This window comes from Camelus ferus, chromosome 3, assembly GCF_009834535.1.
Source record: "Camelus ferus isolate YT-003-E chromosome 3, BCGSAC_Cfer_1.0, whole genome shotgun sequence".
Classification (NCBI taxonomy): Eukaryota; Metazoa; Chordata; class Mammalia; order Artiodactyla; family Camelidae; genus Camelus; species Camelus ferus.
Genome location: NC_045698.1, coordinates 111381576 through 111407634, shown reverse-complemented (window position 1 = coordinate 111407634; position 26059 = coordinate 111381576). Strand labels below are relative to the sequence as shown.

Here is a 26059-nt window from a genome sequence, read left to right as displayed (position 1 = left end):
TGGCTGCGGGCCAAGTCGTTGGGCCAATAGAAAGCCACACTTTTTAAAAATTGAGCTAAAAATCGACCAGAGATAATTATCTGAGTTTTGCTGAGCAAAGAAAAATGTTGTTTGTTTTGCGACCAGTCCAATAAATGTTTGTGCCTCCCCATTTCCATCCCGAATTTCCAGAATGCCTGGTCTGTACAGAGAGGTCTGACCTTGGGTCAAACCCCAGGAGGACCATGAGTGAGTGGTTCTCCTTTTAGGGAAGGGCGCCACTGGTAATTTTTAACTTCTTAGGGGCCCGCAACCCTTTAAGAATCTGACAAAAATTGTGAACACTTGGCTCAGATAGAGGCACACACTTATAAACACCACTCTGCACTGAATTTCAGAGGAACTCAGGTTAATAATTCTTGGCTTTTGATCATAGGAAAAAAATCCTAAATTTTTAAATGTACATTTTTACTGAGGCAACACTTCATAAAGAATAGTGCACAAATGTTAAAATGATGTGTGAAGATCAACGAACTTCTACATATGGATACACTCACGTAACTGCCCTCCTCATAAGAACAGAAAACATTTCCAGGCCTTACAACAACCCAAGGAAATTCTGACACCTTGATTTTAGCCTAGTGATTAAGTCAGAAGACTTCAGTCTCCTGATGTGCACAATCGTAAGATAATAAATTTGTGTTGCTGTCAGTCACTAAATTGGTGGTCATTTTTGAAAGGAGCAGTAGGTGGTAATTTGTTAAAGCAGCAATAACACAGGGCTACATCCTCTCTCATTTGCACCAAGAGGGTAGGAGGGTGCTTGATCCCCCACATCTTTGCACACACTGTTAAGGTGATGTGTGCAGACTATCATTTCATTATTGCAGCAACAGCAGAAGTAGGTACTATCACTATTACCATTCTCAGCCATAACGAACCTAATATTCAGAGATTAAGAATTTGCTCGTTCTTACAGAGGTAGGTTTTCAAGAACCCGGCTTTTAACCAGTTCTCCCTTTGTCCCCATTCTTGGGTAAGGAAGGTTGCAAGAGAGAGAAAAGGAACACCACCAAGGACTTCTCCCAGTAGGGAGCGTCCACACGTGTCCCCAGACCTCACCCCCATGCCTTATTCTGTTCCTTTCTGGAGTTTATCCCTGTCCCTCCTGCCTCTGTCCCACCCCCAACCCTCCCTATCACCCTATAAAGCACAACCGTAATGCCTACAGTCGACGCCAGACGAGTCCTTTATTCTCTCCTCTTCTATGACAGCTGCTGTTCGAAGGCAGCCTAACTTGTTGACATCAATTACACGGCAAGCTTTTTAGAGAGGATGGGGGATTGATTCATTCAGCAGACACAGAGGGAACACTTTCGATGTGTTGCCTGCTGTTAAAGGCACAGGCACCATGATGTGAGCAAGACAGATCCAAGCCCTATACTCAGCACATGGTCACACAATTATGCATTATGATTTTGATAAATGGCAAGGTCAAGTACAGAACCATGGAGCGTATTTAAAAGAGCAACCGGGACCTAGGTTTCCAGGAGGAAGGGTGTTTTAAGTGAGACTCGAAGGGTGATGGAAGGCCTGAGTCTCTGAAGACAGGGAGGTGGGCCGAGGGTGGAGGAGCATTCCTGGCAGGCAGGGGCAGGTGTGAGCATCTCAAGGGGAGCAAGCGGGAGCCTGGGAGCCCAGGATGAACTGAAAAGGGCCAGCGGTGTGGTTGTTTAACCTGCACTGCTTCCCGAGTCTGGGTCTTTAAGCACAAGATGGGGGTGTGAATGACAGGAGGGCTAAATTAATGGGAGAATGTGACAGCCGTGGATGGGCTGAACCCAGGTGGTCAGCCCCTTCCCAGGGCAGCCCCAGTGAGCCCAGTGAGGGTTCTCCAGCTCAGGGCTGGGCTCCTTGCCAGAAGTGTTTAAGAAAAGCCCCAACCAGGGGCTCTTTGATTTCCCCTTTTCCTGTTGCTCTGAAACTCCAGAAGGCAGAACTCCCTGGGTTTTAGTCTAACTAATGAGAGTGGAGCTTAGGGGCCACATATTTTTAGCTCTGATAGCATCTCACAGCATATTTTCCCAGGGAAACCCTCTGCCTTCCCCACTCTGCCGGAAGCTCTGGGCTAGCCAGACACGCAGCATCTGGGAACTCGGGGAACGGGCTGAGAGGGGAGCACAGACTGAGGAAATCAGAGTAAATCAAACCAGATGGGGAAGTGGGGACTGGCTCTGGGGGCTGGTGACTCTCCTCCTCACCCAGAGGGAAATCCGTCTTTGTCCCTTTCCCACCTCTGGCTTATTCTTTCTAGGGGAACTGAAAGCAGGATCTGAGCAGCCCCTCCCAACGCCTGCAGGGTCAGGGGCAAAAGTACCACATACCATATGCCTTTAAATAAGTACCAGTTTTAAATCATGCTATTAAACGGTTATAAAATACGCTCTGTCTTCCTGAAGACAAAATATACTTTTACAACACAAAATAAAGCATATACAAAGTCATGGGTTTTATATGACTGAAAGTTGGTAAAAATACCAAAGAGATGACAGAATTTAATTATCCTTGCATATTCCTGGGCGTTCTGTTCTTGTGCCAGTGATGTTTGGATGGCTAAAATAAACACATACATAATTCATAAATATGTATTTATCCTATACATTTTCTTTTTCTTGCCTTCATTTTAATATTATTATGTTTTTATAATCAAGACTCCCCTCTCCTCCGACCCTTGCACCTATGGTCAGTTATCAACAAAGGAGGCAAGAATATATAATGTAGAAAAGACAGTCTCTTCAATAAGTGATGCTGGGAAAACTGGACAGCTGCCTGTAAAACAGTGAGATTAGAGCATTTCCTTATACCATATACAAAAATAAACTCGAAATGGATTAAAGACCTAAACGTAAGTTCTGAAACCATAAAACTTGTAGAAGAGAACATAGGCAGATCACTCTCTGACATAAATTGTAGCAAGATTTTTTTGGATCTGTCTCCTCAGGCAAAAGAAACAAAAGCAAAAATAAACAAATGGGACCTAATTGGACTTAAAAGCTTTTGCACAGTTAAAGGAAACCATTGACAAAACAAAAAGACAACCAATGAAGTGGAAGAAAATATTTGTAAATGATTGGACAGACAAGGGGTTAATACCCAAAATATATAAACAGCTCATACAACTCAATAATAATATAAAAAAAAAATCAAAAAATGGGCAATAGGCCTAAATAGACATATCTCCAAAAACATACAAAGGACTAACAGGCATATGAAAAGATGCTCAACATCAATAATTATTGGACAATGCAAATCAAAACTACAATGAGATATTACTTCACACCTGTCAGAACGGCTATCATCAAAAAGTCTACAAATAATAAATGCTGGAGAGGGTGCGGAGAAAAGGGAACCTTCTTACACTGTTGGTGGGAATGCAGTTTGGTGCAGGCATTATGGGAAACAGTACGGAGATTCCTTAAATAACTAAAACTAGAACGAGTAGCAATTCCAATTCCACTCCTGGGCACACATCCAGACAAAAATGAAACACTAATCACCCCAATGTTCAGAGCAGCACTATTTACAATAGACAAGATATGGAAGCAACCTAAGTGTCCATCAACAGATGAATGGATAAAGAAGATGTGATATATATACACGCAACAGAATATTACTAAGCCACAAAAAAGATTAAAATAGTGCCATCTGAAGCAACGTGGATGGACCTACAGAATATTCCACTAAGTGAAATAAGTCAGACAGAGAAAGACAAATGCTGAATGTCACTTATATGTGGAATCTAAAAATAAGGGAAATGAATGAATATAACAAAACAGAAACAGATCCACAGATGTAGAGAACAAACCAGTGGTTACCAGTGGGGAGAGGAAAGCGGGCAGGAGCAGAACGGGGTATGGGATTAAGAGACACAAACTATTAGGTAGAAAATAAACAAGGGTCTATTGTATAGCACAGGGAACTATAGTCACTGTCCTGTAATAACTTTTAATGGAGTATAAACTGTAAAAATACTGAATCACTATGCTGTACACCTGAAATTAATGTAATATTGTAAATCAACTATACTTCAATTAAAAAAAAAGATTCCTCCCGCCTCTGGCTTTATCAAGGTATAATTGAAAATCAAAATTTTACATGTTTAAGGGGGACAAATGATATTTTGATATACAAATGCACTGTGAGATGATCACCACAATGAAGGTAATTAATACATCCATGACCTCATATAGTTGCTTTTTTTTTTTTTTGGTGTGGTGAGAACACTTAAAATCTACCCTATGTTTATATAATTTGTGTTCTGTTGTCAGTAATGTCAACCCCTCTTCAGTCACTGAAACTCAGCTTTTTAATAAATTTCAGTTTGAAGAACTCACATTCTCATAAGGGGTAGCACTTGAAATTATCAGTAAGATTTTAAAAGCAATACTTAGATTCAGAAATAAACCATGCATTTTATGTATTACACTTAACTATTTCTGGAGTCATGTAGAATTATTATAGAAAATGTTACAAAACATTTTCATTTTATTAAGTGAATTTATTATATAAATACCCCTTACATTACCGTTTTCTTTGTCTTTTAAAGCAATACCCAGAGCATGCATTGTTTATTGAATTGTTCTTTCAAATCTTTCAATTCTGGAATATCATGAGGAAACCTCCCTAAAAGCAGTACATGCTCTCTGCTCTCCCGAATCAAGACTATACTTTGACCTACAAGGGCCAAAAAACAGTTTGTGAACAAGTTAGTTTGGAATTATTTGTATGTGAATCTTCTCAGTCATGCAAATCTTTGTATCTCATTCTTTGCACTTCTTTTTATTTCATTGGAATGCCATTTCTGTTGCACACTTATTTGCATTTTCATTTAGGAAAGCCAGTTTCTCTAAAATTTATAAAAACATGTTTTGATCCTCTTAAATTGGACAAATTTAGTTGCCTTTGATTTTCTGCAATGTTAATAAGAGTAAGCAATACTTCACAGTGAGTGTATAGTAACTGTCAATTCAAAGTGAATTTTATTTCCCCTCAATACCACAGCTCACTCTTTAGGGCTCTTCAGTGAACTCGATCAGTGTCCCTTTTACCTTGCCCAAACTAAAGCGAATTACTTTAACAGCATTTTGCCAGCAAGTCCATTGAGCGTGTGAAAGTGGTTATAATGCAAAATCTGATACGTTTCATCAAATGTTCTATCTTTGAACAGCTCCATAAAATACTGTACAGAATCTTTTTTGTTCCAAAAAATGACATCATTTGAGGCACAGCTGTAATCATGTTTCCTAGTAACAAATTCAAACTATGTGCTGTGCGTGGCACAAAAAATGCTCCTGGGTTTTCAGCTAGAAGTGCCGTTCTCACAGGCTTGGCCACTGGGGCCTGAACAGCGTCAGTCACAGAGCGATGTTGAGGCTTTCAGGTGGCACTGAGCCAGCACTGAGCATCAGAGTTTGAGTGACAGAGATGCATAAGGTTGTCTTACAAATTTATTGTTTCGTACAATTGTGACATTCAGAGCCCAGTGAAGCCTGGGGCTGGGGACAGGAGCATGTTTAACCTAACTTAAGCCAGTAAAGGTTAGGGCCATCTCTAGGTCAGCATTTGGTGTTGGTAGCTGACTTGGCTTCAAACTCTCTGTGCCTCCATCTCCATGCGGGCAAATTCTCGTTTTTCAAGTTTAGGTAAACATGGAGCCTCTTCCGTGAAGTCTTCCCTGATAGTGCCCTCATCCTCTCCCTCTTACCCTAGCTAGAGCACCCTCCTTCCTCTGATGCTGAAAGCACTTGGCGTGACTGTCTCTTGGGATCCCACAGGATAGAGGCACTGCAGAGTACACTGTGACATGCTTAGGGGTTAAAAGCTTGGGACCTGGATCCAGACCTACCGGACTTTGAATCCTAGCTCTCTCCCTTACCATTTTTGAGACCTGTGCTTCGGTACCTTCACCTGCAAATGGAAGTAAATAATAACACACATCCCCTACAACTTGTCATGAGGCTTAAGTGAGCAAAGCGTTTAAAGTGCTGTTCCTGATGCCTGGTGTGGGGAAAGCTCAGCCAATGCTGGTGGTGATCAGACCCACCGTATCTTCCCTCACACCCGAGTTCACTGCCTGCATGCTTTTATCCTTCCTATAACTCCACACATTCCTTTAGGTCACGGCCATGATAGAATTGTAATCATACACAGAGCCTTGAAAATCATGAGCGTTCAGGAAGTGTTTCTCAAATCAATGGTCCAGGGACCCCAAGACAGCACCCTTCCCAGACCTATTCTTCCTCTTCTCCAGGGTCATGAGCTGAATTTCTCCCTCTACTCTATTCATATGTTGAAGTCCTAATGCCCTGGTATCTCAGAATGGGACTATCTTTGGAAATAGAGCCTTTAATGAGGTAACGAAGGTAAAATGAGGTCCTATGAATGGACCCTAATCCAATGTGACTGGTGTCCTTAGGAGATTATGACACAGACTCAGAGAGGAAAGACCATGTGGAGACACAGGGAGAAGACAGCCATCTAGAAGCCAAGGAGAGAGATCTTAGAAGACATGAACCCTGACGACACCTTGATCTTGGACTTCCGGCCTCCAGAATTGTAAGAAAATTAACGTCGGTGGGTTTCAGCCACCTGGTCCGTGCTATCGCGTATGGCAGCCCTAGCGAGTGAACACACTCAGCTACCCTATGGGCTCCCATCACGAAAATGCTTCCCCCTTCCACCTGAACGCCTTCAATACTTTGCCGCACCCCTGCTTCCTTAATTGTGCCCAGGTGTCAGGACTGTGTGTAAATGGTCCTTTTCCTGTGGGAGTTTAAGAAAGTATCTTAAATGGATTTCCATGCCCTTAGCCCAATGGTTTTCAAAGCATCTTCTATGAGAGGATCATTCATGTAGCGAAAGGAGGGTCCGAGGTCAGCGCCTTCTGGGAGAGGTGGCGTTAATCCAGGCTGATCAAGTTCTGCAGGACCCCTCAGAGCACTGCCAATCTTGGGGGGGGGAGTGAACGTGATGCATCCCCCAAATTTACTTGACCGTGGGACCCTCCTTTCATTGCGCATTGATCCAGACTAATAGTGAGTGCTTCAATGACAGTAGATCAAAGATACCAGCCCTACGGAGAACCCTTGGAGGAGGTGACAGACTCACAGCTGAGAAAGATTATGAGCTTCTGAAGTAGTCAGGCCCCTCCAAGTACACCAGCAGGAAGTGACCTAGAATCGGGCTATCAGAGCTGGAAGGGACTGTGGTTTATTTTGTCACCTTGAAGGTGAAGACCCTCAGGCCTCCCAGGCTGCAGCAGTGGGGAGCCCCAACGCCCCGGGGCTCATCTCCGTGGACGATCTTTAGGAAGGCTGGTGCTGGGTAACACGTGAGGCTCTGAACACCGGTGTTGGTCTTGAACACATCCTTCTAGTGATCTTCTAGTGCCATCTTTTCTGCTGAGTGTGACAGGTCCCCAGGTGACTTCAGCCTGGGAACTTCCCTGCCATTATGCTGGGCTTCTCCTGATACCAGGCTCTGATCAATCTTACCGACTCAAAGCCCCCCAGGGCCCAGTGACGAGATTCCTAAGTCTAGTTTTGGGGCCTGGTCTTGCTGATCAGTCTATTGTAGTGTAATAGCAAAAAAACAGCCTTGGAACTGGGTTCAAACCCCAGCTGTCACTTAGTAACTGTGTGAAAATAAACACACCGTATAGCCTTTCTGTCAAAGGCGGGATATAAGACAAAGTGACGGTGGTTGATTCAAAGGAATGGAGGAAAGGGATCTGTCCGCACACATGGCACCCGCACACATCAGGCCTCATTAAATATTAGTTCCCATGCTGCTTCTTAAACCTAGGGATCTAGTGATAAATGATATATAAGGAACAAGACAGAAAGTCCAGAAATAAACCCATGCACTAATGGTCAGTTAATCTATGACATAGGAGGCAAGAATATACAGTGGAGAAAAGACAGTCCCTTCAATAAATGGTGCTGGGAAAGCTGACAGCTACATGTAAAGGAATGAAGTTAGAACATTCTCTAACACCATATACAAAAATAAACTCAAAATGGATGAAAGACATAAATGTAAGACTGGACACTATAAAACTACTAAAGGAAAACACAGGCAGAACACTCTTTGACATAAACCTCAGCAATATTTTAATTGGATCCGTCTCCTAGAGTAATGGAAATAAAAGCAAAAGTAAACAAATGGGACCTAATCAAACGTAATAGCTTTTGCACAGCAAAGGAAACCATCAACAAAATGAAAAGACAACTTACTAAATGAGAGAAAATACTTGCAAATGATGTGACCGACAAGGAGTTAATATCCAAAATACACAAACAGCTCATACAGCTCAATATCAAAAACACAAATAAGCCATTCAAAAATGGGCAGAAGACCTAAACAGACATCTCTCCGAAGAAGACATCCAGGTGGCCAACAGGCACATGGAAGATGCTCAACATCAATAATTATCAGAAAAATGCAAATTAAAATTACAATGAGGTATCACCTCACACTGGTCAGACTGGCCATCATCAAAAAGTCCACAAATAGTAGATACTGGAGAGGGTGTGGAGAAAAGGGAACCCTCCTCCACTGTTGGTGGGAGTGTAGATTGGTGCAGCCACTATGGAGAACAGTATGGAGGTTTCTTAAAAACTAAAAATAGACTTACCATATGATCCAGCAATCCCACTCCTGGGCATATACTCAGAAAAGACAAAAATTCTAATTCAAAAAGATACATGCACCCCAATGTTCACAGCGGCATCATTTATAATAGCCAAGATACGGAAGTAACCTAAGTGTCCATCAACAGATGACTGGATAAAGATGTGATATATATACATATACACACACACAACGGACAATTACTCAGCCGCAAAAAAACAACAAAATTCTGCCATTTTCAGCAATATGGACGGACCTAGAGACTATCATACTAAGTGAAGTCAGACAAAGACAAATATCATACATCACTTATATGTGGAATCAAAAAAAAAAGATACAAATGAACTTATTTACAGAACAGAAATAAACTCAACGACACAGAAAAGAAACTTACGGTTACCCAGAGGGAAGAGGGAGGAATAAATTAGGAGTTTGGGATTAACAGACACACACACTACTATATACAAAATAGATAAACAATCAAGACCTTGTAATAACCTATAATGGTAAAGAATCTGAAAAATAATATATATATGTACATACATATATATACACACACTTGCACATATATATATGTATAACTGAATCACTTTGCTGTACGCCAGACACTAATACAACATTGTAAATCAACTATTCAATTAAAAAAAATTTAAAAAGTGAAAACCACTACGGATGTAGAGTGTACAGATAGTGTTAGACTATAAAATCCCTAAATGCAGGAACTCTCTCGTATATTCTGCCCAGTGCAAGGCAATTTGTAAAGCTTTAATTCCCTCAGTGAGAAAGCAAACATGTCATTAGGGTGCAATGTCTTTATCTTCTTTATGTTTATCTTTTCTCATTCTCTTTCAGCTTGTTTCCTTAGTTACCTGTTTTCACATGGCCTTCCACAGATCGACTAGGACCAGAATATGACCCAGAATCAAGACCCAAGATGCTGGTTTCACTGGTTTGGAAGCAGTTTTAATGGAGATGGAAATGTTCATCAACTTAACACAGGTACCCCAAAAATACAAAGCAAAATATCATCTTCAGCTGCATAGCAAATATGATTTAAGAATTTAACAACATTATCTGATCACAAGCGTAAATATAAGTCACCATAAATAAATGTAGATTCATTGTACAAAAATCTCCCACAACTCTTAATACAAATATGGTACATTTGACAGTTTCTGAAACATTTACTTTTAATTTTTTAAAACCTAAGACTTTTTTTTTCCTGGTTCTTAGATACACAAAAAATCAAAAGGGGGCAGTAACACCAGGAAGGAGAGAACGTTAAACCTGTTCGGTGTTCATAAATGCTGCTGGTGAGCCAGGGAAATGAAATGTCTCTCCTGAAGGCGAAGACCTCAATTTACTGGGATCAAATCTCTTGAGGATAATGGGATTCTACCCAGAGGGTCAAATTCAGGGTGGGAGGGGCGGGTGGTTGAAATAGCAATCTCATCAAATGGATGATCCAAATCTCCATAAAGCAGTGGTCAAGGGTTTGGAACGATCTCCAGGACCTAACAGCCAGTCATCTATCTGAAAGCATGAGCCAGCAACCGTCCCCAGACAGGACTGAAGGCTCCGGAGCTCAGAAATGTCCTGTGGGCTTTGACCGTGGGTTTTATTGTGTAGTTCTCCCGCGTGGTGTAACACCTCGCTTTTGCCTCTGGGACTCATCTATGATCATCAAGAGGGAAAAATGAGAAATCAGAACAGGACGTGGCAGCTCCAGACAGGAGGGCCCAACAGCTTCCACCCTGACCCACTTTCCTGCCCTACAGGTGTCTCTTCCTGGCTCAGAGGGAGCTCAAAGCCCAAGGTGAGCAGTGCCGGGGGCACTCTGCAGCATGGTCCTCAGACTTCCACGGGCAGCACAACAATTCAGCTTGTGGGAAGTGCAGATTTCTCAATCCTGCTCCCAAAGTTGCAGAATTAGTGGGTTTCAGGTGGGGCCCAGGAACCTGCATCACAGGTAACAACCTCAGGAGGCCCTGATGGAGGTGGCCTTTGGACCACACTTGGCGAGCCCCACCTCTCCCCTCTCTGGAGAGCGTGAGTGTATCACACAAACCTCTTGCTACAGACACGTCTTTGCTCTTGCCATACGGTTGAAATGGGCCATCTGGTTAACGGTAATCATTCCCATTCTTCTGCCCTGAGGGAGAGGATTGTTACCGTTCTATTTTCTCTCTTTTCCTTCCTGGGCTGAGGGAGAAATCAAATGTCTCACTTTATACGTTCTTACAAGCTCAGGGTCACAGATGCCCTTTGATGGTGAGACTCTGCAATGAGACACTCACTTCCCAAAGGCTTCCATCCTTCTACACAGTCTCCCCATTTCTTGGGGGGAGATTCTGCAAGGAATTTTGGTTCAGTCTGAGAAATGGAAGTAGACACGTCCCTGTGACATATGTCCCACCCCTCAAAATCTAAGTTAAGGAACACTGAGTTGAGAGTAAAAGATAAAATGTCTCCAGAATCTTTCAGCTTCTTGGACACTGGAAGTCCTGTTCACTAAACCAGGACTCCTCTTAGAGGCGTATTTTGGAATTAAAAGCACACTGACAAGTATTATTTATACTCCTTACCTCCCTGACCCCAAGATGTTTCTGGCTTCTGTTAAAATAACTCCTTAATGTAGTCTTTCTTGTGAGGGTCTTCCTTGATGAGAGAGTCTGTGCCGAGAAGTAGCCCCTAATTTGGCTGCTGGCTAATGCTGCGGGCAGTGCATGCCTGGCCTGTTCAAAGCTGGAGCCCCAGTGACTCAGAGCTAAGTACTTGCTCAGTGAATAGAGGACCCAGTCTCCACCAAGCTGATGAGATGGCCTGAGAGCCTTCTGTTTAGGCCTGTGGAATTCCTGGCTGGGTTCATAACTACTGCTTCCACCCAGAGGGCCTAACCATGCTCCTAATTCAATTCCACACTAATTAGTGGGATCCAGCTGTGAATGCATTTCTGAATGCTCTCTAGGAATATCCTGAGAGGGGAGTTAGGACACGGTTTGGGGAGCCCATGGAAGACCAGAGGCAACCCCACGACCCCATCTACCACGGTGCTGATACCGGGTCCTCGCCTCCCGTTCACCACGGCTCTCAGTGCCTGGTCCAGGAGTACTCTCGGTGGTGGACTCCCTGGCGTCCAGAGCAGGAGAAGATGCCATCTGGGGAAGTTGGGGGAGGGAGCCAGAGGAGGTGAAGACGCTAGTAAGGGGGGCATGCCCGTCAGGCCAGGCTGACGTCCCGGGGCATGGCCACACTCTGCTCTCCACCTCTAAGGCTTCAGTCCTGGGGTTGCGCCCGGGCACTGGGTAGGAGGTCGCCATTTAGGAAGGAGGTCTTGGGAAGCAGCCACAGATGTGGGGAACCACGAGATTAAGGGTGAAACTAGGGCTTTTAACACCGTTGGGGGGAAAAAAGAAAAAAAAAGCACATATTGCCCTGTTTCTTTCTTTTTTTTTTTTTTTCTTGTACACTATGGAGGAACCACCATGGAGATGTGATGGGAGAGCATGCAGGCCCAGCCCTCGGGAGGTGCAGATATGTCTGGGGAGGCTCTCATTTGCTTCTGGGTCCATCCCACGTGCTGTCCAGCCAGACCCTGTCACAGGCTGGCCATGGCTTTCTCTCTCCTGCTTCTCCTCCTCCTCCAGGACGAGGGGTTTGCAGGACTTCCCGCCTAGCAGGTGGTGGCCAGTGACTGGTGGATGGGCGGCTGGAAGCAGCGCACATGCTCCACGGTGGAACTGTCCGTCTCCACGGACTTCATGTACTTGTTCAAGATGGCAAAAACCTCATTGTTCAGGATCTGGTACTTCCTGATCCTGTCTGCCATCTTCTTCAGGGGCTGCAGAAGGACAGGGGCACGTGGGTTAGGTGTGGGAGGAGGGGACAGAGAAATCAACAGTAAGGGAAGAATTCAGCTGAGGGTGGGATCCAGGGTCCTGATGCGTCAATGATTGTGTCATTTTCTTGTCAAGGCCTTCTATGGGTGCCCAGAGACTGGCAATGAAATGTGAACTTGATCATAAAACTCTGAGTTTCAGAACTTACCACAAAGCTGCAGTAATCAAAATAGTGTGGTTTAAGCGTGAAGACAAGACATATGGACCAATGGAATACTGGGTCCAGAAATATAAACCCTTTCCTTTTATGGTCAAATGATGTTTGACACGGGTGCCCACAACATTCCATGGAGAAAGGATGGTCTTTTCAACAAATGATGCTGGGAAAACTGGATATCCACATGCAAAGAATGAAGTTGGATTCTCACCTTATACCACACACAAAACATTAGCTCAAAACGGATTAAAAATCTAAACATAAGAGCACAAACTATAAAACTTTTAGAAGAAACAGAGGAAAAACTTTATGCCGTTGAGTTTGGCAATGACCTCTTGGATATGACACCAAAAGCACAAGTAATAAAGAATAAATTGGACTACATCAAAATTTAAAACTTGTTTGCATCAGAGATTACTATCAACAGAGTGAAAAGGCAACGCCTGGAACAAAAGAAAACATTTTCAAATCAGGTATCTGATAAGGCATTAGTATTCAGAATGGGGAAACAACTCCTGCAACTCAACAACGGCGAAAAGACCAAATAACCCAACTAAAAAGTGAGCAAAACAGTTGAACAGACATTTCTCCAAAGAAGACAAACGAACAGCCAAAAAGCACACGAGAAGATGCTAATATCACTAAATCGTTAAGGAAATGTGAATCAAAGCCACAATGAGACACCACTTCACATACATTCAGACGGCTATTTCCAAAAATATCCAGAAAGCAACATAGAACGGAGGAGACAGAGAAACTGAACTCTTGTGCCTTGCTGGTTGGAATGTAAAATGGTGCAGCCACTATGGAAAACAGTATGGCGGTCCTCAAAAATTAAAAATAGAATTACCGTACGATCCAGCAATGCCAATTTTAGGTAGATACCCAAAAGCAAAGAAAGCAGGGTCTTGAACAGTTATTTGTACACTCACGATCACAGCAGTATTGTTTACAACAGCCAAAGTGTGGGAGCAACTCAAGTGTCCATTGACAAACGAATGGATAAACACAACGTGGTGTATACATACAATGAAATATTATTAAGCCTTTAAAGGAAAGCAATTCTGACACACACACATGGTGAGCCTTGAACACATTATGCTGAGTGAAGATTCCCTTATATGAAGTGCCCAGAGCAGTCAAATTTACCAAGACAGAAAGTGGAAGGGTGGTTACCAAAGGCTGGGGAGGGGGAAGGTAAAAGGGGGGGTTACTGTTTACTGGGCGCAGAGTTTCAGTTGGGGAGGATGAAAAGTCCTAGAGATGGTGGTGGTGAGTATATTTAATGCATTAAACACTTAAAAACAGTTAAACTCTATTGAAATGCACATTTAAAAATCATTAAAATAGCGAACTTCAATGTATGTATATTTACCACACTGGAAAAAAAAATCTCTTGAGGAGGCTCCTGCCTCCTTTTCCTCTCGGCTGGTCCCGGAGACTCTCGCTTTGTTCCAGCCACACATCTTCATGCCTCTGTGCCTTCGCTCCAGCTGTTCCCTCTGTCTGGGGCACCCTCCCCATCCTACACCCCGCTTTCTGCCTGGCTGTCTGCTGCTGGTCATTCTGGACTTCACCCAAGCATCGCCTCGATGGGAAGCCCCCAAGACCCCTCGGCAGCCCCTCAGCCCGGTTATACGGCCCTTCCTGATGCTCCCATCGCAGCCCTGCGCGCCCCCATCCCCACGTCCGCGCAACTTTCGTGTTCAGTAAAAGTCTGGGCAGATGACAGACCAGCACCAGCAGAGTCTGACTGGCAGAAGGAAGGTGTGTTTCAGGTCGGGAGCCTGGCCCTGCCCAGCGGGGTGACCTGAGTCATCCCAGTGCGTTACGAGCAAGTGACTCATGGGTTCCTACGACAAGGTCGCAGCCGCTGAGTGTCTGAACCTCCCTGCCGTGTGGGGAGTTGGCCTCCACAAACAGCTCACCCTCGGCTGCAGACGAAAGCCTGCTTGTCGGGCCTGCCCCGTCTCCCAGGCCCCAGCCCCGAGCCGCTTACCACATTCTTAATGATTTCGTCCTTCCCGTCCTGCCTCTGCACTTTCAGCAGGTGATAACAGAAGTCGAATAGGTCGAAGCGACGCTGCTGACCCAGCAGGACGATGATGGAGCAGCCGGCCCAGTTCAAGCCGTCTCCAAAACACTGCCTGGGAGCGGGAGAGGAAGCAGCTGGAGTGAGAGGCAGGGGAGGAAGAGGGGAGGGCCCTCATCTTGGGCCAGCAGTACAGCTAGTGAGCCGGCCCGTCCCTGGACCAACTCTGTTAATCTGTAGAATGGGTACAAGGGAAGCTGTCAGTGTGGATTCGTTTCTTCCAGGGACTGTGGTTAAGCCCTTTTAAGCACAAAGAGCTGTCAGTGTGTCAGCCCACTAGGGTATGAAAAATCAGTTTTGAAGATGACAACTTTGCAAGAAAAAATATCCAACCAGCCTTTGGAGACTTATCTGGCCATGAGAATTCTGATGAGAATCTGCCTTGGCTCTGGAAAGGAACCAGAGGGCCACCTGAGAGGGTAAGGGCACTTCAGTAAATGGGTAACGCTCAGCCTGCACGCCCCTAATCTCAACAGCAATCTGGGTGATTTAGGAGGCCGTGGGGCATCTCTCACTGGCTTTCCTGTCCCCGGGAGCTGCAGCCCACTGGGAACGTTTCCCTGCTCCCCCATTTCTGAGGCTGAAAGTACAGCTGCTCTGGAAACAGCCTTTCCATCCCACTCCCCACACCACTTCCTCAGGGATGCCTCTCTGGCCCCGACGTGCATTTCCTCTGGAGCTCTTGGCTCCTGGAGGGCAGGTCTTGTCTGCCCCCTGCACTACTGTTTTTGCTGTGTAGCTGGGTGAGTGATGGGAGAAGGGGGTCCCGCCTCTGTGTTCTCTGAGGACAGGACTGGGTTCCTCTCAAGGGCCCCCAGAGGCCTCACAAGCAAGGTAGGGCCTGGCTTCTGCCAGGGAATCCTTTCTTTTATCTAGATCCCCCGGACTTCTATCGGGGTGAGTGGGCAATGAGGCTTTAGTGCCAAACTCTCACCAGGGCTCCCTCCTGCCCCCTCCATCAGCCCAGCGTCCAGTCTCGAGAAGATAGGTCCTGGGAGAGGTCTGAGGTCCTGATGTGCACGCTCTCACACACCACCTGGAGCCTTTCCTGGGAGGTCCCCTTCTCCGCTCTAAGAGCTGAATCCCAGGCAATGTTCAAGCTCAGCTCTAGCCTGAGTTGAATTCCTACACTCCACTCATCTCCCTTCTGGGGCATCTCTCATCCTTCCTGCCCTCACTGCCAAGCAGCCCCATGCATTGCACCTTTTGTCTGTGTTCTTGTCTCCTCTCGGCCCACAAGCCCTATGGAGCCAGGAATCGTCTACTTTTGCTGGGCATGGGTGTTCGTCCAGCACCCAGCACCTAGACAGACACGCATGTGCTCAGTACATCTTCACTGGACAACCCCACCCCCGCCCTCCCTTTTGGCTGAGCTCTGGCGGCCTGGTGGCTCCTGGGGGGATGAGCAGGTTAGGGGGCGGCCCCGCCTTCCCGGGGGCACGCACTCAGCCGTGAACTCGTTGGTCCCCACGGGGATGCAGTACACGAACTGCATGGCGCTCCAAAGCCGGTGGAACTCCACGCACTCGTCCACATGCATGACGCCGTTGGTGGGCGGTGGGCCCCGCCAGATGGGGTCCTGTAGGTAGCTCCTGATGCGGGTCAGGATGACCTCGAACATGGACAGGCCGCAGCACAGCCGCTCCTTGGTCAGCAGGTCGCCCTCCCGAGCGATGGCAATTTGCTGGGAACGGGAAGGTACATAAACCTCTAGTCTCACCTGAGATCCCATCCTCCACCTCTCACCGGAGATCTCCAAACCCTGGCGCCAGCTACCTCTGGAATTCATTCACCGGAACTGATATCTTGTCCAGAGGTGGGCACTGATTTTATAAACCTGAGTGCCATCACAGGGAAGTCTTGTGGTAAGTAAAATCTAGGCGCCGTCGATAGAGGAATAGTTAAAAAAAAAAAAAATTGAATCTACCCATATAATGACATGCTAGGTAGCCTTTGAAAAGACTGAGATGATTCTATAGCTAGTATTACTACTACTACTACTGTACTATTACTACTACCAGTGCACACGCAGTGTGTGTGTAACACACCAGGCCCTGTTCTGTGCATCTGATTAAGTACTGACTTCATTTATTCCTCACACAAACCCTATGAAGTAGGCGTCATCATTATCCCTATTTTACAGATGAAGAAACTGAGGTTCAGACAGGCAGCCAGTAAGGGGAAAGCTAGGATTTGAACGCTGGTGGTCTAGTTCTGTGGGTTAAATTGGTATGTGAATAGAGCACGTTGCAGAAAAGGACATATACTACAATCCTATTAAAAGACATCAACAGCATACAATCCCACAGACAGACACAAAACTATACATGGGGTGGGTGAGAGTGTAAAACATTTAGGAGGATTAACGTCAGTTGTGGGAACAGATGGGCTTGAAGAAGCAGCTGGGATTTTCACTTTTTACTGTAAATGCGTCTGTACAGTTGAATGTGCTACAATGAGCATATGTTACTCCTAAAAATTTGCCAGTGATTTTACAGAATTATTTCCTCCAATTAGAAGTCCTCAAAAAGATACCAGCACCCCAATGTTCTTAGCAGCAGTATTTACAATAGCCAAGACATGGAAACAGCCTAAATGTCCATCAACAGATGACTGGATAAAGAAGATGTGTTATATTTATACAATGGAATACTATTCAGCCATAAAAATGACAACATAATGCCATTTGCAGCAACATGGATGTCCCTGGAGAATGTTATTATAAGTGAAATAAGCCAGAAAGAAAGAAAAATACCATATGGTATCACTCATATGTGGAACCTAAAAAAAAAAGATGACAAATGAACTTGAATATAAAACAGAAACAGACTCATAGACATAGAATACTAACTTGTGGTTGCCAGGGGGGAAGGGGGTGGAAAGGGACAAACTGGGAGTTCGAAATCTGTAGATGCTGACAGGTATATGTGGAATAGACAGACAAGATTATACTGTATAGCACAGGGAAATATATACAAGATCTTGTGGTAGCTCATGGTGAAAAAGAATGTGAAAATGAATATATGTATGTTCATGTATGACTGAAAAATTGTGCTCTACACCAGAAATTGACACAACATTGTAAACTGACTATAACTCAAAAAAAAAAAAAAAGTCCTCTCACCATGGTTAACAATCTCTATTAATCATTTAAACCGGCCTCTCATCTGGCTTCTGGTTACTGCATCTCTAATAAGCAGCTGGCTAGACTTGCACAATACCGACCGCTTTATGAGTGAAAATACCTAGGGGCAGAGGTCTCAAAAGCCATGTGCAAAGTTAGATATCAAAATCCAAGGTCAAAGTAAGTTCTCCAAATCTAGGGACAGAGCTAAAGAGTGCTGGCTTCTGAGACCGAGAGGCCCACAGGGCACCCGTGGGGTCAGCTCCCCAGAGAGCTCACTGTACAGTGTGGCTGGGAGTGGGGGGCGCATTGCCTGACTCCTCCATGTACGCACCCACCCTACTGCCCCCAGAAACAGGGCTGCCTCCACTGAATTAATCCACGCTGGGAACTAAGTCAGGAAACACCAATACTGGAGCCTGATAGGTCCAGAGGGGTGGTGTCATGACAACCATAAATGGATCAGCAGTCTAGGACGAAAAATATGAATTGGGGAAGAAGAGTTTGATGTGTGCTTTGGACAGGGAACCCTGATTCTGGAGACTCAACTTGATTCTGGTGGCAGAGAAAGATGGCTCCAGAGCAGAGAAGCTGCCACAGTTAGCTAGAAATTACCTCTGACCCAGTGCCTGATTCTGCTCTCACCAGGCACTGTTCTGTGGTGGTGTCTGGACCCCGACAGGGCTCTCCACTGCAGAAGGCGTGCCTGGTCCAGCAAAGACGCTCAGTAAATAAAGAACCCACGTTTCTTCTTGGGCCATGAATATTCTCCTTCATAAACCAATATAGATAGAGAGTTCTGGTTTACTGGTTAATCTCCTGTGCATTTAGTCTGAATCAGCCCACAGAGCATGACAATCGTGGGAGGATCTAAAGAGTTAGCAAGCGGGTTTAAAAATCTGCAGTCAGACTCTGAACTCCAGTGACCCCCAAACTACAGCCAACGAAAGGCCCCCGACTGAAATGGTTAGGGGTTTTTGACCCTCTCCTGGAAAAGTGTTTACCTTTATGAGTTTTCCAACAAACTATAAAAGTAAAATTTGGAAAAAAAAATTGTAAAAATGTTATAAGAAAATAAAAATCTCCTATAAATTCCATTACCCAGAAGTGAGCTTTCTTAAAACACTGGTGCATGATTTGTTTGTGCTTATGTATGTGAGTGTGTGTTTGTAACTATTTTAACAAAATTCAGATCATACTATCTATATTGTCTTTTTCTCTTAAGATACTAATACTACTAAAAAAACCACTTCCTTCAGTATCTTCAGTAACATGGTATTTTAATGGCTATGAAAATGCCGGTTGATATGATGTTATTCTTTTAATCCTCTAATTTTGTTGGTTATTTTATATTGTTCACAAGTTTTCATCATTATAGACAATTCTTAAGCAATTATCTTACATATTACACGTTCTGAGTTCATCTCTGGTTATTTTCTTAGGATAAAATCCTAGAAATAGAACTATTCACTCAAAGGGTATAAATAGTTTTAAAAGGCTTTTGCTACATACAGTGGCAGACTAAGTCCCAGGAAAGCTTCAGCCACTGCATACCCATCTTTTATGCTCTTTTTCATTTCATGAATCACTGGCAGAACACTTTTTATGTTTATGTGTGTTGGCATTTATATTTTTTATATTGTGAGTTTTCTTCTGTGTCCCTTTTTCTTTCGATACGACTTTCTTTTTGCTCTGAAAAAGTGCATCAAAGATCATTGCATATATCCCCACTCTGTGGCATGGTGCTATATACACATGGTGTGTGTTTAACATACATTTAATCCATTCCTTTCCTAGTCCACTCAGTGGGGGATTTTTTTTTTCTCCTGTCTCTTTCTGTCATTCTTTTCTGAGTTAACCAGGGTATAGAAAAAGCATCTGTGAAACCATGTGGACAGAGATTTCTGCAGGGAGTACTTTGATTATATTTAGCATACTTTGGAGAAGAATGGTATCTCCACACTCGTTCTTCATATAATCTTTGCTTTTTTGAATTTTTAAAACTTATTTGTGTATCATTAACAATCATGAAAGGCAGCTCAGCCAAGGAAGCAAAACAGCTATTTGCCCATTTTATAGATGGGAAAACAAAGGCCGGAGCATTTAATACCTAGCACTAGATTATGTAATCACTAAGGGTAAAGCTGGGAAAAGGAGCCCTGTGAATCCCCGACAGAATGTTCTCTCCATGAAAGCACTGGGCAACAAATCAGGTCACCCCAATTTGTCCCAGAAACAATGCCAGCAGTGCAATACAGTTAAACCCACCCAACTTTCAGTATGCAGCAGAATTTCCCTGTCACTGACCTAGATGTTACGTGAGTTCCCTAAACCCCAGCTAGCTTGGAAGTCAACAACTTGATAATTTTTCTTTGTTCTACAGGAGGACTGAGTTTCGGACTATTCCTCGAGGGCTGGGAGACTTACAAACCTGGCATTTCCTTTCCGGCAGAACGCCTAGGCTTTCGTTTGTTAAATATCAACATCTCACAAATTGAGATTTCTGTCAGTCCCAAGAAGATGGTGTTCACCAGAACAGGGAAGGAATTCACAGACTTCTAAGTGGAAACACATGCCAAACCCTGGGTGCGAGAGGCCAGATTCTTGTAGGATGACACCAACAGCGAAGCAGACACATTTATATGTTGCTGGCTTGGGGGATTTCTCCCTAAAAAGGCAATCTTTAGAGGACTTTCTGTGTTCAGCCCCCGAAGGCCAAAACAGAAACTGTGCATATTCCGCAGCACCCAAATTCTCTCTGCGGTGACTGAAGAACCCAAACACCGCTAAACGCTTAGTCATTGGTCTCAGTAGGAGGTGGGTGGCCCACAGGGGGTCCGGCAGGGGCTGCTCACCAGCCTGACTGCCCGGGCAGCCGGGGCTCTGCAGCGCGCCCCAGCACCGGCCGTGGTTTCTGAGAGAGGAGGCTGCCTTCTGCCCTCTGCAGAGGACAACAATCTCTTTGACTCATAAGCTTCTGAGCTAACAGGAGAGAGGGCCTTAGGGAGGCAAGCCCAAGAGAGGATTCGGAATCCTAAACCTTTTAAACAGTCAGCTCTGGCGAACAAAACAAGCCACCCCGGCTGGTCTCACTACTGTGCCCTGTTTCTCTTCTTCCTGAATTACTCCCCTGACCACACCACCCCCAAATGTGCCGTTTGCTTGAATCAACTCGAAGGGAGACAGCACATGCTTTTTTTCTATTGAGTCAGCCCTCTACTGATCGACATTTAGGTTGTTTCCAGTTTTTGCTTTAACAAACAAGGCTATGGCAAACATCTTGTATTCCTGTAAATATTTTTTTTAGCAAAGATACCCACAGGTGAACTGCTGGCTCACAGGATGTGTGGTTTTAACTCAGAGAGATAACTTAGCAGAATTCTTGACACCTAACAGGAGATAATAGAGACTTGCCGCCTTCCTTCTTCCTTGGCAGGACAGATGATACAGAGTGCAGGCCTGAGAGTCAGCAAACCTCATTCCAGACACGCCTCTACTACTAACAGGCTGCGCGGTATTAGAATTTCCCCTTCTGAGCCTCAGTTACCCCATATGTAAAATGAAGGGGTTGGATCAAATGCTCTCCCTCTAAAGCTCCTTTTGGTTCTCTGGGTCCATGAGAGTGGGACTGTACCTGAGGGGTCCCCAGCCGCTCTATCAGAGGGACCAGGTGAAGCGGGGCGTACTTGGCTTCCAGGCGTTTCATTCGGACCTCCAGCCGCTCCCCCTCTGCACAAAGAGCAGTAGGCAGAAAATGAGATTCAGGGCACATGGGGGAAACAGAGAAGGAAGAGCTCTCAGAGGACCTGCTGGATTACTTATATTCCAGCACTTGGATGGAGCATGGAGAACGGTTCTCCTTCTGGCAAGTGTGATCAGGACTCACTACAAGGAAAAATGTTTTATTATCTTTGTCCAACAATGGAATCACCTACCTCATGGGGTGGTGAGTTTCCCATCACTTGAAGGATTTAGACCAAACTACACAGCAACATAATAGGGATGATCTAGAAGGACCAAGGAAACAAGCCTGGAGCATCATTTCCAACACTACCATTCGATGACTATTGAACAGCTGCCTAAAGCTGTAACCAGCTCTCTTTCTGACTGCAGATCTGAGTTTATTGGGGTTAAGTGAGCATGAGGTTCAAATTCAAGCTGGCTCTTCAGCAGCTGCCAGTGGTTTCTTACCTTTGATGTAGACTCTAGGCAAGATGTTCTGGAAGGGTGCAGCGTGGAGCAAATCACAGACTTCCTCCTGAGACTGCAAACAGAGAGCGAGGGAAAGAAAGAAAAAATCATTTTATTTTCAACAAGGATTTTCATTACGAAAAACTTGAGCACTGCAGTCAGCCAGACCTAGGTTCAAATCCTGGCTCTCTGACTTACTAGCTGTGGGATCTTAAGCAAATTGCATAACCCCTCTGAGTCTATTTATTTTTCTGCAAAATGGGGATAAGAACAGTTCCTATTTTCCTGGGTTGCTCTGAGCATTAAGTGAGAGAATATACGGCTTCATAGCATGGTTCCTGCATATAATGAGTGTGCAACACATTTCATTAACATTTTATAAGGAATTTGTTGAAGAATTCAAAGTGGCAGTGGGATCACATAGAGATGATGGACCCACACCATGTCTGGTTGGTTGTGAGGCCTATGGGCTCAAAGCTGTGGCTGGGCCAGTCTCCCAATCCACTGATGTGGGATGATTTGGTGTCAAAACCTGTGTCTGGTTGGCTTTCTCCACACCAGACTTCAACTAGTGGGAGAAGGGGAACTAGATCCCAGACAGATAGGTTCTGATGGGGACTTGTCACGCATAAAAGTAAGCTTAGCAGCAAACATACACTAACTACAAAGGCTGGAGGAGAAAGGCTGGGGGAGGACAGTCTTGGAAGATACGGTCTGATGGGCTTCCCGTCCCAGGACCAGCTTATGATCATTGGATTTCAGAGCAAAGGGTGGGGAGGGGGACCCAGATGAGCCACTCTCCTCGGGGCTCGGTTTTTCTTCTTTAAACTATGGGGATTCAGATGAGATAAGATACAGGCTTCATTCAACTCCAACACTCTTGGAGTCTAAGCACCTAAGAAAATCAGGACTGTGCGTGCCGCTGGCTTTCTTTACCAGGCAGGGGTGGAACATGGCTGTGGAAATCTGGCAGGCCAGCTGCTCAAGAAAGAAACCTCCAAAGTCCCTTCAGTCCTTGAAGTGAGGATAACAGAGGGAGGACAAGTGAACTCTGCAGAGGGACCTGCCTGATCTAAATAAGTGTAATTCTCAGTTTCTCAACCGAAGGGAAAATTTCCCCACTTTCTTAATTAATCGGTTTCTCCCCAAACCAGTGAATCAAGTAACCTGGTCGTCATTGCTATGTCTAAGCTTAGATCCTTCGATTCATCATATAATCTGAAAAATTGGCTATTGATTATTCAGGCTATACTTAAGTTCATTAATATAGTGAATTATACTGAGTGGTTTTTGAATGATGAACCAGCCTTGCATTCCTGGGATAAGCGTCACTTGGCTGTGATGCATTATCCGTTTTATGTATTGTTGGGTTTTATGTGCTGATGTTCTGGTGAGGATTTTTACTCTATATTCATTAGGGACATTGATTTGCAGTTTTCTTTTCAAATATCTTTGGTGTTGGCATTAGGGTAATGATGACTTTGTAAGGTAAATTGGGAAAAGTTCTCCCTCATTTCTGTTTTCTGGAAGAGATTGTGCAGAATTCGTGTTATTTCTTCCTTAAATGTTTGGTAGAATTCATAAGTGAAACCATCTGCATCTTGAATTTTCTTTGTTGGAAGTTTTTTTGGTTTTTTTCCTAAATAAGTACACAATTTCTTTAGCAGATAGAGGACTATTCAGGTTATTGATTTATTTTCTTGAGTGAGTTTTGGGGGTTTTCATGTCTCAAGGACCTGATTCCTTTCATCTAAGTTTAATTTTGGGGGCACAGAGTTGTTTGTAGTATGCCTTTATTACCTTTTTGATGTCTGTGAGATCTATAGCAATTTCCCCATTTTTTTCCTGATATTGGTCATTTGTGTCTTCTTTTTTTTTCCTTGGTCAGTCTGGCTTGAGGTTTATCAATTTTATTATTATTTTTTTTCTTTGAAGAATCAGCCTTTAGTTTCACTGATATTTCCCTATAGGTTTTCTGCTTTCTTGATTACAGATTTCTGTTCTTATCTTTATTATGTCCATCCTTTTGCTTGCTTTGGGTTTAATTTGCTTTTCTTTCTCCAGTTTCTTTTGGTGGAAGCCCAGATTAGTGACTGAACACCTTACTCTTTTTGAACATAACATTCAGGCTATTCTTTGATATCTCCAGGAATCAAGAGCTCAGTACTCCTGGAGACAGCCCAACCCATTTCTGAACAACTCTAATGGTTAGAAAGTTTGATTTTGTATTAAGCCAAGGCTGCTGCCCGGTCGTTTCCATTCAGGATCCTTGTTCTGCTCTCTGGGGGCATCACTGAATGTGTTTTTCTAGCCACTATCTCCAAGCCATCATTCCCATTTCTCTCCTCGTTTCAGGTCTGAGCACCTTACAAGAGCTTTCTACCATTCCCTCTCTCTCTACTTCCCAGTCTTTACTTCCCTCCACAGCAAACAGAAATATCATGCCTAGCTACATCACACCTCAGCAATGGCCCCGGCAAAGGTTGCCGAGGGTTGCCCTGTTACCAGGTTCAATGGATACCATTCAGGCATATCACGGCATCACTAATGTATAAGGTACTGTCCTCCCTCAGCTACTATGACAGTGAGTTCTGCTGGTTTCCATCACTTTGGTTTCTCCTTTTTAGACTCTCCTGCAGGTCTGACTTCTAACCATCCTTTAAGTGTTGGTTTTCTCCAAGGTCCCACCTTGTTTCCTTTTTCTCCTCACTGTGTTCTACCTGGTTTGTCTCACCTACTCCCATGGCCACAAGCACTGCCTTTGATTCATCAACTCTGCATTCCCAGACAGAACTTCTCTTTCAAGCTCTAGATCTGGATATCCAACTCCTTGCTGGATATTCCCACCTGGATATTCCACAGCTCAGCATTTCTAAAGCTGACCTTCCACTCCCCTTCTCATCTGAGGATCCCTTCTCCCAGAATGGCATAATCATCTCCTCATCTGCCCAAGCCTAAAGCCTGGGACTCATTTCCTCTCTCTTCCTCACATCCCATGACCAGTACGTCATCATGTCTGATTCTCGCCACATTTCTCCACATTAACCACAACGCTATGAGCTCCTTCAGGGTAGGGAGGCTGCCTCTCATCTCCAGGGCCTAGGTCATAATAGTCTCTCAATAATTATTTATCCATGCATGAATACTTGTTACGCCATGTTTCTTAGATGAATAAATGAATTCATTTATTCACATGACTATCTTCCCAGTGAGAATACTATTACATCCATTCATTCATCCAACAAATATTTATCAAGTACCAGGCACCGTGCTTTGGATTTGCAGATGTGATGTTGAACAAGTCAGACTAGATTTTTGCACTCATGTAATTTACATTCTAGTTGGTATGGAGAGAGAAAAACAAATAAACAAATCAGAAAATTTCAGATAGTGATTAAGACACAATAGGGTACTAGGCTAGAGAGTGACTGGGAGTAGGGAAGGGATTGCTTGAGGGAGGGTAGTTAGGGAAAATCTTTTTGAGGGGGAGATATTTAACTAGAGAATGGAATAAAGTGAAGGAGCCAGCCGTGCAGCTATGAGGTAAGAAAACGCCAGTGCAAAGGCCCTGGGGCAGAGAGTAAACTGCAGTTCAGTGATGCAGGGAATCATAGTACAGTCCAAGGCCCTAATGGCTGGGAGGGATCGGATCATGTGAGGCTCACAGACATGGTATGAAGCCTGGATTTTATTTTAAACGCAATGAGGAATTACTGAAGTATTCCAAGCAGAGGATTGGTACACACAGCCCTACTGCCAAGTTTTCTTATCTTCTTGTTTTCTTTTCTTCCCAAAATTTCACTTGCTCCTAGACATGTCTTCCTACTAGGAAAGTTGCCCCTTGCATGAACTGTCAACTTTCTGCTTTGTTAATGTACATAAAATCGACCTTAGGAGCCACCTTAGGGGATGGAGGAAGGGGAAGG

The 26059-nt window shown here is 44.4% G+C and overlaps 1 protein-coding gene across 2 annotated transcripts in view; it reads right to left on the bottom strand.

Moving 5' to 3' along the window:
• Window positions 1-9611: 9611 nt before the first annotated feature.
• Window positions 9612-26059, bottom strand: part of CYFIP2 (cytoplasmic FMR1 interacting protein 2) — a 108275-nt gene continuing 91827 nt past the window's right edge. The window contains exons 27-31 of one of the 2 annotated variants that reach the window (XM_032477191.1): window positions 22134-22206; window positions 21577-21671; window positions 16264-16502; window positions 14726-14873; window positions 9612-12511 (exon numbers count right to left, since the gene is read on the bottom strand). In XM_032477191.1, the coding sequence (XP_032333082.1) occupies window positions 12344-12511; window positions 14726-14873; window positions 16264-16502; window positions 21577-21671; window positions 22134-22206 (723 nt within the window). In that variant the 3' untranslated portion in view covers window positions 9612-12343. The remainder of the gene's footprint in view (window positions 12512-14725; window positions 14874-16263; window positions 16503-21576; window positions 21672-22133; window positions 22207-26059) is intronic. The other variant, XM_032477192.1, reaches the window with a different exon arrangement.